This window comes from Eumetopias jubatus, unplaced genomic scaffold (genome assembly GCF_037043125.1).
Source record: "Eumetopias jubatus isolate StellerSeaLion01/CBP00866 unplaced genomic scaffold, mEumJub1_p1.0 scaffold_2, whole genome shotgun sequence".
NCBI classification, from domain to species: Eukaryota; Metazoa; Chordata; class Mammalia; order Carnivora; family Otariidae; genus Eumetopias; species Eumetopias jubatus.
Window position 1 is genome coordinate 135562916 of NW_028274808.1, and position 18948 is coordinate 135581863.

The following is an 18948-nucleotide window of genomic DNA, read 5'->3' on the forward strand; positions in this document are numbered from 1 at the left end:
CCTTTGGTAATTATGAAAGATGAAATATTTGATCTTTCTTTTAGGAACTATAGATTTGGCTTATTGTGACATTCTCTACAGAGACTTGAAGAAAGGTCTCGAAGGACTTGTGCTCGAAAGCCTTCTTCACCTAATTTACCTAACAACTCCCTATGATATGGCTTCTCAGTGTGTCCCTGACTGGATGATATACTTCAGGCAGGTGAGAATATAAGGTTCTTCAATATAGGCTATTTTATTTATTAATGATGATGTAATTTTTGTCAAATGATTATTCACTTTTTTTCTCTACTAAAATATATTTGAAATTGGGCCTTTCATGTTTCGGTTTTTAAAATAGTTATATGGCAATGGCATTTTCAGTTTGTTTAACTTAAATATTACCTTCCTATTAAATATAAACATGTTCATTATCAAAAAAATAAAGAAAGGTGCAGAAAAGAAAAGAGGATCATCCCTGGTCCCATTCGCCAAAGATAGTTACTGTTACAGTTTGGTGACCACTCCATTTTGTGTTGCCTAGAATGTGAAGAAAACCATGGAAGCTAGTTTTTTTTTTTGAGATTTTTAATTACATGAAAGCTCTATCAGAGCCAAGCATGATGACTAAACCCAGTGATGTTAATACCTGAGAAGGAATGTCAGTTTTATCACCAACAGGAAGGTGCAGCTGGTCCTACTTGTTACAAAACCAGGTGGTAGAGTATAGTCTATTATGATTTTACTATGAGCAGGGCAGATACATGAACACATGTTAGGCAGAAGCAGTATGCAGCTCTTAATTGCAGGAAATTAACTTTCTTTTTAATGTCATATTTTAAAATTGTAACTTAAGTTTTTAAGTGGTACTGTATAATGCAGCTACTGTCAAAAGCTTTCCTTCTTCTTCCTACCCACCAGACGTATCAATATTAAACATGACCACAAAGTCCATGGAAACCATAGTCCATAGTCACAGTGCTTGTGACCATGCCTTTAAGTATTCTACTAAAATATGTTATATTTTAATAATACATTTTTAAGCCATGAAAATGTGATATCACAGGAAATACTGGATTTGGTTCAAATGGCAAATTTTTAAAAGTTACAATTTGAGGGGCACCTGGATGGCTCAGTCAGTTAAGCGTCCTACTCTTGATTTCAGCTTAGGTCATGATCTCAGGGTCGTGAGATTGAGCCCTGTGTTGGGCTCCACACTCAGCAGGGAGTCTACTTGAGATTTTCTCTCCCTCTCCCTCTGCTCCCCCACAAACTCACTCTCTCTCAAATAAATAATTATTTTTTTAAAAATTACAATTTGATTTTTCTCCATGTTTACTCTTTTTAAATGTAGTTTAGCCAGCTCAGTCCAGCAGAACAAAACGTAGCTGCTCTTCTTGGAGTCTCTGAAAACTTTATTGGGAAGAAAGCATCAGGTCAAGCTATAAAAAAGGTACCATAGTCTTTTTCTCTTCCTAAATAAATTGATTTAGCAAAATTCATGCTGTAGTATCATCTCTTTTGTTGATTTGATCTTTTTGTTTCATATTTTTTCTTTAAGTTAATATAATTCCCATTTTACCATATAAAACATGTGAGGACCAGAAATTTGGGCTTTTTTTTTAAAACAGTATTTTTGGATGGTGTGATGGCCTTTTTTTGTCTGTGTACTTTTGCATTTCTGAAACACTCTGTCATGCACATATAAGCTTCTTATCATAGGAGAAGGTAAGCCTTATTAATCAATTTTTCTTAGGCTACTTATGGCTTACATTATAAAAATTGTAAAATTTTGGATGCCTGGATGGCTCAGATGGTTAAGCGTCTGCCTTCAGCTCAGGTCATGATCCCAGGGTCCTGGGATCGAGTCCTGCATCAGGCTCCCTACTCCTTGGGAGCCTGCTTCTCCCTCTGCCTCTCTCTCTCTCTCTCTGTCTCTCATGAATAAATAAATAAAATCTTTAAAAATAAATAAATAAAATAAAATAAAAATTGTAAAATTTTATAAAATGTTTTTATGATAGTATATAATCCTGAAATAAGTTTAGTTCAAGGGAGAAAAATGTATTTTCTAGAACCTTTTTTTTTGAAGATTTTTATTTATTTATTTGACAGAGAAAGAATGAGAGACAGAGAGCATGAGAGGTAGGAGGGTCAGAGAGAGAAGCAGACTCCCTGTTGAGCAGGGAACCCGATGCGGGACTCGATCCTGGGACTCCAGGATCATGACCTGAGCCGAAGGCAGTCGCTTAACCAACTGAGCCACTCAGGCGCCTGAGAACTTTTTTTTTTTTTTTAAGTAATCTCTACACCTCATGTGGGGCTCGAACTCATGACCCCAAGGTCAAGAGTCACATGCTCCTCTGACTGAGCCAGCCAGGTGTGCCACCCCCCACACCTAGAAACTTTTTATTAGGCATTCTACTTGGTGTTAGAGATTCTAAGATAGGGTGGGTTTGAGGTTTTCATTGCTGTTTGGTGTTCTTAAAGAACCCCCAGTCTAGTTAGGACTTGAACTACATAAAACTGTAGAAGGTTGAGGTTGATAAATTAATACTCTTTTGTGTAATATTCTTATATATGGTGTTTTGAAGTTTAGTCAACAAATATGAAGCAAGTGTCTAATACACTAACTTTAAGAGGAATGGAAATAGGGGAGCCTGAGTGGCTCAGTTGGTTAAGTGCCTGCCTTCGGCTCAGGTCATGATCCCCGGGTCCTGAGACTGAGCTCCATGTCAGCGGGGAGCCTGCTTCTCCCTCACCTTCTGCCCCCCCCCACTTGTGCTCTCTCTCTCTCTCAAATAAATAAATAAAACCTTTAAGAAAAAGAAAAATGGAAATAATTTTTGGCAAATTTGCCTTCAAATTCCTTAAGTTAATATTTTCTACCTTATAATACACTTTTTTTCATTTTTCATTTTGTTGGTAATCCAATCTTTACTGAAACCTAATTGTCTTACTTGCCATTTCCCCAATATCTTTAAATTTACATAAATATTACTAATTTCATTTTTGAAAAGTGAAAGATGGTGTTTACTCACATTTGAATTGAATGATGCCCTGTCCCATGTACTGCTATATCATAAAATTATAAATGTCTATTTAGTAGTGCAGTGTTCATGTTATCACAATATTTTGATTGGGTCTTTTACCTCAGAAATGCCTATGTTGTTTAGACATTCAAAATGTTAAATAAAAATATTTCTTAAAACAAACCTTTTATATACAACTTTAAAATAGAAAATAAAAACAAGGGTGTCTGGGTGGCTCAGATGGTTAAGCATCTGCCTTTGGCTCAGGTCATGATCTCAGGGTCCTGGGATCGAGTCCCGTATCGGGCTCCTTGCTTAGCAGGGAGCCTGCTTCTCCCTCTGCCTGCCACTCCCCCTGCTTGTACTCTCTCTCTCTGGCAAATAAATAAATAAATAAAATCTTGAAAAAAAGAAAAAAAACAAAATCATCTTAATTTGGAACTCATTACCAAATAATAAAACATTTACAAAATCTTTTTAGAATAATGCATCTTTTTAAACTTGAATTAGAATTTATTTTTGTTAATGAAATATAGTCAATAAATGTTCAGTTGATTTAGAGAACATGATATTTACTTAAAATCAAATTTATTTCTCTACATTGAAAAAGACACTCCCATTTTTCTTTAAATATTTCTTATAAAAGATCTTGAAATTGGCATAAAGCATCTTATCCTGCCATGTAATATAATTATATCATTTTTCATGGCTTAGAAAATACATTCTAAGCAAAATCTACATTGACTCAAATTATAGTTAATAATGAAGGTGCACTAAAATTGGGAAATTAAAAAGCAATCTCTCCCTACTGGCAATTCAACTATCATGATTTTTCAGCTTAATGCTTTTTAAAAGTATCAACATGTAGAATCCATAATTCATACAGTCTTCGATATGCCACTGTAAGTTCTCATCCCATTCTTTTACTGTCATAGGGGATATAATTTTATATTTTATACCCCCTTTTTCTCCTTCCAGTTCATCTTTTCTTTCCTCTGATTTTAAGCATGAGTTACTCAGTTTCTAAGTTAGCTTGATATTGGCTATGAAATACTTTACACAAGAACTGATCACTAGATACCGCAGGCAAAAACAGGTACACAGAAATTGTCAACTACAGGTAGCATTTTTCTCTTCCAGTGTTTTAACTTTGGAAACATTAATTATTTATCATGACCATGTAGAAATCATAGAATCTAATATTTACTCTTAGTTTACAATATGGACAAGCTTATTAACATACCTATCTACATAAATGCATTTGTCTAATTACATTCACAAATAAATCCAATCTATAAATACCACAGTAAATGTAGTCTTCCCAACTCCTTCCCTTCCTATATTCTTTTCCTAGGGCGACCACAACAAATTAGCTCACAAACTGAGTGTCTTAAAACAACAAAAATTTATTCTCTTGCAGTTCAGGAGGCCAAAAGTCTGAAATCAAGATGGCTCCTTCTGGAGGCTCTGAAGAAGAAAACATCTTGCCTCTCTCTTAGCTTTTGGTGCTTGCTGGCAGTCTTTGGTGTTCCTTGGCTTATAAATGCATCCCTACAGTGTCTCCATTGGACATTGCCATCTCCACATTGCTTCTTATGTGTGTCACTCTGTGTCCTCTCCTCTTACAAAGACACCAGTCACTGAATAAAGAGGCCTAAAGGGTCTACTCTACACGCAAGATGATTTCATCTCAAGATCTTTAACTAATTACATCTGCAAAGATCCTATTTCCAAATAATGTCACATTCACAGGTACCACCGGTTAGGAGTGAAACATCTTTTTCTGGAGGCAGACATGATTCAACCCACTACAGCTTCCCCTGTAGAAGGAAGTTTAAATTGGAAATAATTTGGCATATTTTCTTTTTTTTTATACTTGGAAAAATGATAATCTGAATTAATCTAAAGTACATACGGTAGAACTTAGTTTTATTTCTGTGGAATCATTCTATTCTTGCTTTCCTATAGTATAACTTCATTCATATTACCTTTTGTCCAATTTCAATATAATGTACATTTTTAGCAGGTCCAGTACATAAATTCATTTGCTTGTGTCTTTCTAGAAGGTGGACAAGGACATTGTCAACAGACTATACCTGTCTTTTGTTCTTTATACCCTGCTCAAAGAGACCAACATTTGGAGTGTGTCTGAAAAATTTAATATGCCTCGAGGCTATATACAAAGCCTTCTCACTGGAGCTGCCTCATTCTCCTCTTGTGTGCTACATTTCTGTGAGGTAATTCCATTAACTACACATGCCTTGTGCATCTTTTTGTTTTAACTGCTACTAAACTTGTAAACCAGTTAGTCATTATTTCCTCATTGTTGACTTGTTCTATTAATGCAAAGCACTCAAACCTTATTTAAAATATATTTGTTTTTATCTGCTTATAAAAGTCCTATGTACTAACTTATGGTAAAGATACAAAAATGACAGACTCACCTAAAATATATAGCAAGGAGGTAGAAAGCACCTACTTATCCCTACTCTTAGAACCACCATTAATAGTTACAAGTATTTGGAATCGACTCTTAAAACAACAATTCTCCATCGATGTAGATTGTGTGAGAGTATCTTTCTCATGGTGATAACCATAGAAAGTGTTTGATTAGTGCATCACCAATACCCAGCAGCTACCTTGTCACTCACTACTTGGGACCATGCTCTCATGATCACCACAGTGTTTTGCCATTTTTGAATCCAGTGTCTGGCAACTGCTTTAGGTTTCTATGTCAGATGTTTAGCTTATAAAATAACTCAAGAAGAAAACTTAATTTTGGCCATATGCATTTGGAATGGATTTGTGTAAGACTTTACTAATGTCTTTACTAAAAGAAGCTTTCAGAGTTTCCTTAAATAACATAATAAAGCTTACCAGACTTTTCTACTCAGACAGTTTTGGGGATGAATTTATAATATAAGCCTTTTTTGGCTGCATTTAAACTTCTTCTAATTGAGTAGTGGAATAATCCTTTCCATATTTGTTTCTATACTCAATTTTTTAAAAAACGTTTTTCTCGCATGAATTGTTTTTAAATTTGAATCTTCATTCTCCCTATCTTAAATTTCCATATTCTATATATGTATATGGCACTTAATTCTATCATATGTACTAATGAGTAAATAATCCAAAATACTTGACTTTGGGTTGAATGATAATTATTTTAGCAAATTCATATTTCTTCATATCTCCTACTTATGCTAAGTTTTAAATATTAGCTTACATTCCCTAATCATGTGCTGCTAGCTAAGCAGAAGACAAAATTTATAGGTAATAAGAAGCTAGCCTTTAAAATGTATTTTCTTAAGTTTTCTGTGTTTGTTTTTCTTCATATTTAAAGATACTTCCCCTAAAATTCTATCCCTTTGTTTTACTTAGGACTATAAGGATTTCAGCCTTTTAGACTTGTTCAAGTAAAAGAAACTATATTGAATTTGAAAAACAACTATAATTTGATGGTTGTTCCTAGAAACAAGCTACCTGACAACTTGTGCTCTCATGAGTGTATTTTCAGTATTTTAAAGTGTTTTTTTCTTCTTAAAAAGCTACATAAGTCATATGAAATAGTACATCGTGTTAGCTAAGATGGCTTTAACTACAAGTAATAGAAAAACCCCACAGAAGTTTAAACAATAAGGAACAAAGATGATCATGTGGAACAGGAAAGCTAGAGCTAAGGCTGTTCAGGGTTGATGGATTCATCGTTCTGGTCAAGGTTTTCTTCCCTTTACTCTTTACTCTTTTCTTCTCTTTACTCTTCATCTTTAGTGCATTGGCTGCTTTCCTAGTGGTTACAAAATAGCTGGCTAACGCTCTTCCATATATCACGTATGCTCACAGTGACACCCAAAGGTTAGAAAGCGACTTAAAAAAAAAAAAAAAGACTACTACAGAAAATTTCAAACATAAAATAAGACAAAATAATATAATAAATGCCCATTTACGCACCCACCTTTAACAGTTATTGACCCATGGCTTCCAAAATTGTTATTGTCTTAAATATTGCTTCTAATATTTTTGTTGTTTTAAATATTGCATTTTGTATTGGAATCCTTCCACATGTAATATTTTGTCTTCAGGATAAATTCCCAGAGGTGGGAACTGTTTTCAATTATTTGGGAAAGAAAAACTATGCATTCACTTGCTGGTGTTTTGATAAAAAAAATGAATAGAACTCTTCTCACTGGCTTATTTTTCAATTTTCAGTCTTCTTCCTCATCCCAAAACCAGTTTGTCAAATTCCTCAGTCTCTGCCCTTGTTTCCTTGTAATAATTTTGTGTGGAATTATTGTTCATCTCTGGCTTAACCAAGTTTCAGAACTTACATCGGGGAACACCCTCTCTGAGCCCCCTACCAAGCCAACCAAACTTTGAAATAACTTACCAGATTTAACTTCTGTACATTTCTTTGTGTTCTGCAGGAACTTGAGGAGTTTTGGGTTTATAGAGCCCTTTTGGGAGAACTCACCAAGAAGTTGACTTACTGTGTAAAGGCAGAGCTAATTCCTCTCATGGAAGTGACTGGAGTTTTAGAGGTTAGTAGCTTCCCAGTTTCCCAACTGAGGTGATTTCAACTAACAGAAAAATCAGGTTTTACTATTTTCTGATGTCTTATCACAAGGTCAGTAACAACAGCCTTATTCCTCATTGGTCATGAGACAGTGTTTTTTTGTTGTTGTTTTCCTCTTTAAATAAATTGTTATCATGGCCTCCCAGAAGTCCCCTCTAAATCTGGATAAGTCTTGATGAAAAAAAAAATCACGCTTGTGAAAAAACATAACAGTAGGGATAAAAGTGAGACTCCCCAAGTATATGTGTTCTACCATTCATCCTTAGCGTCTCTTCCTTCCTCCACTCCAATGAAGAATTACCTTCTGAAAGGTTAAACTCAGTGGTTGTTTCAGGAAGTGGTGATTTGGGGGCAACAAGGCTTATTTCCACTTCCTAAGAGAGTGAGAAGAAAGTATCCTCACCTGGTTTCTCAGCTTTCTTTTTTTAGCCAACTGTTGATTTCAGCTTTTTCTGTTATTCAGTCCCTCAATCAGAAGCATTCTTCTGCCTGAGAACACACACACACCCCAGCAGTTCCCTGAGTAGATGGTGAAAACATTAAGGTAATTGGACTGGAACATCTTGATTGGGCATCTAAAATAATACCCGTCACCTGAGTGCCTTAATGGATTTCTCACTCCTGATTGCAACACACATCGGTTAACTTGAGCTGCACAGAAAGCCGTCTTGCAGTCAGATTGGAACCACCCAAATTCGTCTTTTAAAATTTCTCAGGATTCGGATGTGTTATCTCTTCGTGTTTATTATTACCTTAGTCTGTTTCTGTCTCTTGCAAGTGAAAGTTTTCCCTTTAGTGAGACACTTGATTAATTATTTTTTCCTAATCCCAAATTCTGACCCTGCTGATTTGTGTACTACCTTTCAGGGTCGAGCAAAACAGTTATATAACGCAGGCTACAAAAGTCTGATGCACTTAGCTAATGCAAATCCTGAAGTGTTAGTAAGGACCCTTGATCATTTATCCAGACGCCAGGCCAAGCAAATTGTTTCATCAGCAAAGGTAAGCCAACAAACCATTTTTTACCCTTCATGATATTTTGTAGTGTTGTCTCCTTATACTTTGGACATAAAAGCAAAAACATCTAACTATAGACACAAAAGTGTATACTCACAATGCGTGGATAAAATAGGGCATCTGTTACAGTACAAGGCTGGCTAGAAAGAGAAAAGCACCTCCTAAAAATTAGGCCGTCTTAAGAGTCCCCTGAAGTGCAGGGAACTCTGGAACTCAAGGAATCCCGCCTCCTCACGGTCTTCACAGAGGGCCTTTCCTCAGCACCCCCGACCTCTGGGCTGCCCACCTTTGTGTGCCTTCACTCACGTGGAGCTCACAGCCTCGAACATTAGGTAGTTCAAGTTTTGGACACCCTCAGTGTTCCAAAAAGCACCCCAGTAAACTGTTGCCTTCTTACAGCGTCCACCGTTAGATTGTAAGTACTACCGTCTAGAGCTAGCCTGTTTTCCTTGTTCCTATGGTAGTTTTTCACATACTTGGAAACGGCTCGCTGTGTCTCCGAGCGCTTCTCTTTTCTGTTTCTTTGACCCGTAGTAAATAATCTCGTTTTAGGCGATTCACTGTCCTAGTTGCCCTTTTCTAGATGTGGGCCCATTTGTCTTCTTGACCCATGCCCGTCATTATTGGATTGTCTTCCTTTTGGGGTATATCTGTCAGGTTCTAACTCTTAGGAACAGAAAGCACACAACAATGTGAAGAGGAAAGTTTAATATAAAGAATTAGTAACTAGGAACAAAGGTTATTAGTCGGCTTCTAAGGGGTAAACAGAACTTCAGCAACCGCAGGAAGGAATAATGCGAAGAGCGTCCGCCCTCCCCCCACACCACCCCCTGTGGGTGGGCTTCGTACTTCACCCGAGAGCGGGCGGCTGTGGCTCAACAGACAGCGGATAAGTTCCTTGTGTCGCAGCCGAGGCTTGAAGCAGGAAGCTGCCCACCAGGATGCTGACAGAACTTCCAGGAAGCTCCCTGGAGTGTGCTATGGAACTTGCTTGGAAGCCACTAGCTTGAGCACCCATGGAACTTGCTGGAAAGCTGTCTGCAGGGATGTTGTTGAAACTCACTGTAATGCGGGCCACCGCATCAGCATACCAGACTAGCGCTGCAGGAGCCCTAAGAAAAAGACACACCAAAACCGGGAGAAGCCCCTTCTCCTGCGGTGCCTCCAGGGCCCTCTACTGACCAAGCTGGGTATTGTACCCGCGGGCGAAGGAGAAGTGTTTCCAGGATCCAGCTCTGGTATCTGTCTCCAGCAGGACGACGAGGGATGGATGGATTTGGAGCTGAGAAACAATAAAATTAATAACTAGTTCTCTCTTTGTTTGAATAACTAGCACTCTTGCACAAAATATTCCGTGTTCAGCTTGCCTTAGTCATGGAATCAGCCGTTTTTCCAAAGAGCCCTAATTCTTTCTGGTGAGGAAACCCAAGTTTGAGGGGTTAAGTATGCTCACAACGAGAGAGATATCATTGTTTCTAGGTTCTCTAAGCAGAGAGAGCCTGTATAAGCCTGTATATTTTTCTGTACTTACATATAAATTATTAAAGGCCATGAACTCATACTGATAACTCCAATTCTAATTTTTCCAGGTACATACTGCTGCATAACAAAGTTTTACATCAAAATTTAGTGGTTTAAAACAGCTCTTTTATTTTGCTTATGTTTTGGTGGATTAGGAATTCTGGAAAGGTTTAGCTGTGTGATTCTTACTTGGAGTCTCATGCAATTACAGTCAGATTTTGACTGGGGCTATAGTCATCTCAAGGCTTGACTGAATTGGATATCCAAGATGGTTCACTCACATGAAAATTGGCTGCTACTTAGGGCTTTCAACTAGAGCAACTACATATGGCCTTTCCATGGGGCTTGGGTTTCTTATGGCATGGCAGCTCAGTTTCAAGAGGAAATGTCCAGCGAGTGGACATTTTGAGAGATCGAGGCAGAAAAGGCAGGAAATATTCTGAACTAACCTCAGAAGTTAAGTAGTGTCACTAGAAGGCCATTAAGATCAGCCCAGATCTAAAGGAAGAGGAATTAGACCCCACCTCTACATGAGGGGAGTGCCAAATAATTTGCAGTCATCTGTAATGTCTGCCCTCTGGTCACAGATTATTTACATTCCTCCCACATGCAAAATTACTCATCTCTAAAAGATTTATCCCTTTATGGCTTCACACTCAGGCTCAAGGTCCAGTATTTCTTCTAAGTCAAGCCTAGGTGCAGGTGATGCTCCTTGAGTACAATTTCACAGATATATTCCTCTCACTCTGAAGATCTGTGAACTAAAGAGATACAGATAACAATGGTGAACAGAGACAGGATAACCACAGTAAACTCCCATTCAAGAAGAGGGAATATGTGTGGTACACAGAAGCAATTCTGATATCCAGCCAGGCATATGTGGCCAGTTCCTTGATTAGGACTTAATTCTCCCTGGGAATGATTCTTCCTGGCTTTGAATTCCCTCATCTGAATCCTTCTTTCTTTCCCATAAGTAATGGCCCTTGTTTGCAGCTGGGTAGCTTTCTCAGTCTTTTCCCTGTCCAGAGAAGTTCAAGCATTCAAAGGTTCTTTTTATTTTGTATCATCTCTGTCCCCTTTTATTCAATCTGGTATAATTTCTTTTAAAATATTATGTGTTTCTTATTTATCTATAGCTTAGGTTTCTTTCTTTCTTTTTTTTTTTTAAGTAAGCTCTGTGCTCAGTGTATGGCTCGAACTCATGACCCCAAGATCAAGAGTTGCAGGCCCTACCAGCTGAGCCAGCCAGCCAGCCATCCCTAGCTTGGGTTTCTTTTTTTTTTTTTTTTTTTTTTTTAAATTTTATTTATTTATTTGAGAGAGAGAGAGAATGAGAGATAGAGAGCACGAGAAGGAAGAGGGTCAGAGGGAGAAGCAGACTCCCTGCTGAGCAGGGAGCCCGATGCGGGACTCGATCCCGGGACTCCGGGATCATGACCTGAGCCGAAGGCAGTCGCTTAACCAACTGAGCCACCCAGGCGCCCCCTATCTTGGGTTTCTTACAGCATGGTGCTGGGATATGCAAGGGAGCATTCAAGAGATCTTGGAATGGTCTCATTCCAAGAAACCAACGCAGAAACTGTAGTTTCTTTTGACAGACCCCTGAAAATCAGGCACTATCATTTCCACTACATTCTGTTAGTTACAAGTGAATCACAGTTTCAAGAGAAGACTTAGATCCCATCCATCAATGTAAACATCAAAGAATTTTCAGTCACCTTTAATGCACACTGATCCCACACTATAGGGCTCACTGTAGTCTTTACCTCTTCTCATATTTTTAAGTCCTTTCTCCAATAGTGAGAAACCCAGCTCATGTCTTCATCAACATAGTCATCTATTTTGCTCAATCCTAGAATGCACTGAAAATAATTTCTGAATTGTTAAAGCATACTATTGCAAAAAAAAACTAAGGAGTTCAGTATTATTTACAGCTCTTTTTGTCTTTAGTCTGAGAATATATAATTGAAATAATGTGTTCAAATGTTACTTTTCTAAAAAATCTGCTTCACTGTGGTTATGTAATTCATTTGAAGAGCAGTTAGAGTCTGTTTGTGTTCCATTTTAGTTCCCCCCATCCTTATGAATTTTTTTTTTAGTATGTAAAACATGAACATATTTTCTTTATTTTAAATTGAAATAGTTTACTAGGATATCTTTATTTTCTTTTATTTCTGGAAGTTTCCTTGGATTATAGTTTTATTTTTTTTAATTTGTGTATTTGAGAGAGAGAGAAAGCACACACATATGCACATGTGAGTTGGGAGATGCAGAGGGAGAGAATCTCAAGCAGACTCCCCACTGAGCATGGAACCCAACCCCAGGCTCGATCCCATGACCCATGAGATCACGATCTGAGCTGAAGCCAAGAGTCAGATGCTCAACTGACCAAGCCACCCAGGCACCCTAGATTGTAGGTTTACATATTCAATATGATCCGCTGTTTGATTTTTTTTTCTTTCTTAGCAACTCAATTATATGTATGTTGAATCTTCTTTGCCCATCTTCCATTTCAATCTCTCTGGCCCTTTTTACTTCTCTCTTTTTTATTTATTTATTTATTTATTTATTTATTTATTTATTTATTTGAGAGCGTACAGGTAGGGGGGCAGAGGGAGAGGGAGCGAAACTCTAAGCAGACTCTGCACTCAGCGCAGAGCCCAATGCAGGGCTTGATCTCGGGTTCCTGAGATCACAACCTGAGCCAGATGCTTAACCAACTCTGCCATCCAGCCGCCCTTTTACTTCTTTATTTATTTCATTTTCTTTATCTTGTTTTCTTGCCCCACCCCTGTTCCTGCTCCCATTACCCTAATTAAGTTTTATTGTAATCTATTCTTCTTTGATCACTTTGTTGGTTTTTATTTCTAATATGATTTTGCCTGTTTCTTCTAATTCTTGCCTGAGCTTACTCAACTTTTATTTCATTTCTTCCTGTTCTGGGTCCATTTCTGTTCTTAGTTTGGGACTTATTGAGGATGTGTTTTTCCCCCATATCTCCAGATGTTTATTTGAGAATATTTAATTCGGTTTGGAATGTTGCGTCACAATTTTTCTGCTTCATAGTTTGCTTTCAGAAGAATAAATTTTTATGAGCTGGAGAGCTTTGATTCTCATTTTCTGTTTCCTTTTATACAGTAATGTAGTATAATAAGAACTGCTTATGCCCCTGCATTTCTCAGACAGAGATGGCCATCTGGAGTGGCTGATGAGAATTCTAGTTCAAGAGTCTCTCTTACGTCAGTGTAGCAAAGGATAGTTTGGGGTGGGAGAGGAGTGCAAAGAAAAGTGTGTTCTTTGATTTTTTTTTAATTTCCTTTTGTCCTAAAGGATCTGAAATTTTACCCTTTTATTTCTTTTTCCACTCCCTGCTCAGCCTGAGGGGCTCCTCTCCCTTTTTACTTGTCTTCTCCCCCAGAGGCATTACCTTTCCAAGACTGCCTTCTAGAGTTTCATGCACTTTAAATCCCTTCTTATAGACAGTGCTTCCATCTACCAAGAGTCTTTTCTCAGTATTTTTATACTTGGGGTAGCCTTTCTCTCTCTGGAGGTGATTGTATTTAATCTAAGACCTGTTTCCCTCTTCTCTTCCCATGTATTTTTTTCTCAATCTCACATTGATCTCTGCAACCCCTTGGAGTGGGAGCTTGAGAAATGGTTCTGCTGGAAATTGGCAGGTATTTGTACTATGATATGAAGGTGATGGTGTTCTCTGTATTCTAGTAATGCTGGCCCCGTAGGTTTTGTGCAGTGTACTTGCTGTTCTCATTGATCTGTATAGTTTTTGGAGGATGCATTGGGAGATTAGTTTTACTTGGTCACCATTACCTCAGCTACTGGAAAGCTTGCCTCATTGCATTTTAATCTCTTCTATTTATAATGCTATGTAATGCTATGTTTTATGTCAAATGGATAGAGTGAGTTTTTCACTTTCATTTTGTATCCTATGATTTTTTTTCTCTATGTGATTTTGCTGAACTTTTTGTTATAAAACTTATGTAACAGAAGTAATGTACCATACTGCACCCCAATATACACAACACCCATTTGCAGCAAACACCAAAACTGTGCTTCTGGTTTTTTGTTTTTTGATTTTAAAGTTTATTTTTTTAGTGATCCCTACACCCACTGTGGAGATTGAACTCACAACGCTGAGCCCAAGAGACTCTACCAGTTCAGCCAGCCAGGCACCCCTATTTCCAGTTTTTACAAGCAAGAGGGAAAATCATTACTCGGCAAATATTCCTTGGCATCTACTATGAGCCATATTCAGAAATACTTTCTTGACTCATTATGTTTCTTTGGAAATTAGCCATGTTAATTTTAGGAGCTTGAATAAAACTTTTCTTTGAAACACTGATAGGTTTTTAAAAGATAGCATACTAAACTTTGAGGAATAATAAAAAGCGCATATAAAGGATAACATTTTCAAGAGCTAATTAAATTTTTGCAAAATTGCCTTAAATTTTATAGATCAAAAGTTAATTTTTAAGTGGCTGAGTCTTCAATAAAACACATCTTTGAGAGTGATAAAGCTCCTTTATTTTTGGGATTCCAAATGCAGTGATCAGCTAAAATGGCTTTAGCTAAATGCTGCAGTTTCATTGACTATAATCACTTGTACTTAAGTGGCTATTTTTCAGTCTCATTATTAGTTTTAATGCTTACATCGCTGGTGTGTAAGGGTTCAAGGATCTAGTAGGCGGTGGTAAAAATGGTAGCAGTTCCTGGCAATGCATATTTTGGCCTCATGTCTTAATGTCTTTATTGTAGATGCTGTTGCATGAAAAAGCAGAGGCTTTACAAGAGGAAGTGGAAGAGTTGCTGAGGTTGCCTCCTGATTTCCCCAGTATTGAGGTCTCTGCCACTGAAAAGGCATGAAGCTGTCTGACAAGCATTTTCAAACAGGAATGATTTATTGCACCTATTTTTCAATTAAATATTCCCTATAATTTATAAATAAAAAAATACATTTTAATTATACATGAAGAACTGTGGATGATGTCTTAAATATACCTCTCACCCTTCCCACTAATAACCCATCGTCTTCAGTACTTGCACATTATTTCTCTGCTCAAAAATCTAGTGTCCACCACAAAATGTGATCCAACTCCCTCAACATATCTCCAGCCTACCTTTGCAGCCAGACCTTTTATTATTCTCTTATACATTTTTTTCATCAAACTAGACTATTTGAAATCCCAGAATTTTCCCTGGGATTTCCAAACCCTTCATTTCCTAATTGTTTTATGCTATCCCCAGTGCAGGAAAAATTATCTTTAAAATGTACTATATGGGTGCACTCGGGTGGCCTAGTTGCTTGATCGTCCAACTCTTGATTTTGGCTCAGGTCATAATCTTAGGGTCGTGAGATCAAGCCCTGCGTCGGGCTCCATGTTCAGCATAGAGTCGGCTTGAGATAATCTCTCTCCTCTCTCCCTCTGTCCTTTTCCCCACTCACTCATGCATGCACACACACACACACACTCTCTCTCTCTCTCTCTCTCTCTCTCTCTCTCAAGTAAATAAATAAAAAATCTTTTTAAAAAATGTACTATATGCTTCAAATTCTCAAATACTGTCTCCCCTATGACATTGTCCACGTACATCCTCATCCCCACCCCACACATGGGTTCTTCCCCTCCTGTAACTATTCGGAGCCCTTTTCATTATGCCCATGTCTTTTCTCATACCGGTAATTTGAAATCTCCTGGAGGGCCGAGACCTTTTTTATCATCTTCGTATGCCACATGGCCCTTAGCCCAGTCCATCACACAAAGTAGGGACCTGTGCAAAGAATGAATATGACCCAAATTAACAATTCAAAGATTCTCTTTAAACACAACTTAAATATTGCCTCTCCCCCATCCTTTTTAGATTTATAGCTCAAATATACACGGCTAGTTATCCATAGGTAAAAAGGTAATAACTAGCAATGTTTTTGAATGCTGGACTGACTGAAAGTTTTACTCACCTGTCTGAGATATCCACTGGAAACATTGCAAAAAGATCCACAGTCTAAGTTCTTCGTGCCTTAACATTTTAGACTACACTATTATAACTGTCATTTACCTGGTAATTTCTATGTGCCAAGTACTGTTGTAAGTCTTTCATGTGACTAATTTAATCCTTACGACAACACTGTAGGGCCCATACTATTATTATTTCCATTTTACAGATGAGTAAACTGAGACACAGAGAAATTAAAATAACTTTCCTGAAGTCATGTACAAGTTAGTTGCAGAGCAGGAATTCAGACCCAGGCTCTCCCATCTAAAGTGTGTGCACTTAACATTCATACAGTATTGTCTTAGTAGAATCCGCCCATTTTTTCCCCCTCCTAAGTGTCCCTTTCCCCTGGCCTTGATCTTATCCCTAGCATCACATCTCATTCATTGACACTCTGCCCTTCATGTGAGCCAAAGTATGGCATCCAATGTCTTAGTAAAACCTTGGGTTTCACTGCACGTATTGCACTTGTTGCAGCTAAAAAGGTTGTGAAAGAGCAGCTGTCTAGCCAGCTGGCCGCTCCGGCCCAGCCACTGAGGTGTGCTCACAGTGGTTCATAGTCCAGCCTTTGTGTTTTTTTAAATCTAGAAACCCCAGTTTCATTAGTCTGTCCAAGCAAGCAAGCCTGAAGGTAAGCCCTGATTCTTGCTAACTAATTTGTAAGAAACTGAGTAGTAACCTCAATTTAATTTATTCTTATTTATTTTTAATTGAAGTATAGTTGACCAATTTAAGATTAGAGATGGCAAGATTGGAGAGGGGGCTACCTTTACAGAAACCAAAATAGCTATATCAGCAGTCCAGGACAATTTCCCCCTGCCCTCAATCAAGGTTTCTCTAGGTCAATTCAACTAAAAGGCAATATGAAGTGTAATGATGGGGGGTTAGCCCTAAAAGATTTGAAAATATAAAGAAATGGAAACACTCCAGCTCTAGAGAAGAAGGGAAAAGTAGATCAGTGGGGACCGGGTGAAAATAAAAATAGACTCAAATACATTTAAGAATTTAATATATAAGAAACGTTTTTCCAGTTCAGGTGACAGAAATCCCTCTATATCTAGTTTACACAAAAAGGAGTATTTAGTGACTGCATTCTCAAGCCACAACGGGGATAGAACTGGCCTGAGGACGACCAGAACCAGAGACTCAGTACCACGGGGACTTGCCACCTCTTCTTCTTCAGGTGACTCTCGACTTCCTTATAGCTTCAAGATCCAAGCAAAAAGAGCTCTCTGCTGCCAACTCCGGGTGGAAAAGTCCCTGGGAGGGATTCTAATTGGTCCTTTGCCCACCCCTGTGGCCAGGGTGTAGTGTTTTGGTTTTGTTTCCATTTTCTCAGAAGTCTCAGGGAGAAGGGATGGGAGGCAGAGAAATCAAGAGCTAGTATAGGCTACCCTCAGGTCCCAGTGGGTAAGAGCAGTAACTTGGTGAATCGAACTGGAACAAATGGCCACCTTATGATTGATTTAGAAAAACAGTAAGCTGAATTTCTACCCATGTCCTTAAACTAGATTAAATTTTAAGTAAATGAAAAGATTTGAATGTGGAGTCTTTGATGGTGTCATCTGACTAGGCTGAAGGTGCAAGACTGTACCTGCAGGGCCTTTACATCAGGCTGGAAAATGTTAAAATTTCAGCAATTCCAATGTGTTGTCCAGTTTTCCTTTTAATTTTTATGTTTTGGGGTCGGCGGCCAGGGGAAGCTATGAACCAGCTCAACCATTTCTAGGATGCTTAACTTCCCCAAGGTCTTTCGAATGTCCTTTTGATGTGTGCTGTCAGCTTCAACCATCACCACCACCAAAAAAAAAGACTTTTCTATTAGGTAGGTCAAAGTTTTGGTCAAGTTTAAATCTTTTCAAACCCAGCTGCCCTCTCAACAAATATCTAAACTGATATTTTTTTCAGGAAGGACTAATACAAGGCTCTCTTTGGCTTTATGCTTCCATGTGTAAGAACCTTCCCACAAAAGAATCGCTGAAGCTTTTGAACTACATCCCGTTATGACAAAGGAAACACCAAGAATATGTAAGCATTGTTATACTTGGTTTTCTTTGACAATTTCCAGTCATTTATAATTACGTTGATAAATGTATATTTTCTTTTGTAACTCTTAATGGAAATAAGGATGACAAGAACCTATCATTTATTGAGGGTTTTGTCACGTGCTGGCACTACTAAACATTGTCCATGTGTTATCTAGATAATTCCTTTCCACCATCTGAGGTATACGTTATTTTTTACTCTAAATGTTACAAACAAAGAAATTGTGGCTTGCCCTGGATCACCCCATTAAGTAACAGAGCTTCACACCTGGATCATGCTGATAATTCTTTTTTTTATTATTGTTGTTGTGTTTATTTACATTATGAGCTACCCTACAAGTGTTTGGGAAGAAGTTGATCAAGATTGCACACTGAGCATGTAATATATTTATATGCCTAAAATCCTGTCAAATGATAAAAAATAAAAATTTGATGTGATAAATTAGACACTTCATTTCCTTCATTTTGCATTTTAAAAATAGTCTTTTGAGTAAATCATTACTCAAGTGATATGTGGCCATGTGGAGTACTTGAAGATGTGGTCATTGTCTTTCAGGAGAATGAAAGTATGTAATGTGTAAAAACTTTGCTATGTAGAATTATAATTGTCACTCTAGAAGGAATGAGTGGCTTTGCTGTAGCTGAACCAAGCATGTTAGATGAGATACATGCACAAAGACTGCAGGAGAAGCTTCTAAGGGCCACACTAAAACAAATGAAATTGTCAGCCCAAGTTAGTACACTGGTATATCTGGTGTTTAAAATTTGGTAC

The 18948-nt window shown here is 37.8% G+C and overlaps 1 protein-coding gene across 5 annotated transcripts in view; it reads left to right on the forward strand.

The window, feature by feature from the left end:
* Positions 1-15084, forward strand: part of HELQ (helicase, POLQ like) — a 50263-nt gene extending 35179 nt beyond the window's left edge. Inside the window, exons 13-18 of one of the 5 annotated variants that reach the window (XR_003612481.1) lie at positions 45-202; positions 1334-1432; positions 5075-5248; positions 7436-7549; positions 8048-8128; positions 8452-8534. Coding sequence is in view for 4 of the 5 variants with exons in the window: in XM_028124215.1 (XP_027980016.1) it covers positions 45-202; positions 1334-1432; positions 5075-5248; positions 7436-7549; positions 8452-8586; positions 14896-15003 (788 nt within the window). In the remaining variant the exon portion in view is untranslated. Of the gene's footprint in view, positions 1-44; positions 203-1333; positions 1433-5074; positions 5249-7435; positions 7550-8047; positions 8129-8451; positions 8587-14895 lie in introns of those variants that run through there. The other 4 variants (XM_028124215.1, XM_028124217.1, XM_028124216.1 and 1 more) reach the window with 4 other exon arrangements.
* The last annotated feature ends 3864 nt before the right edge of the window (positions 15085-18948 follow it).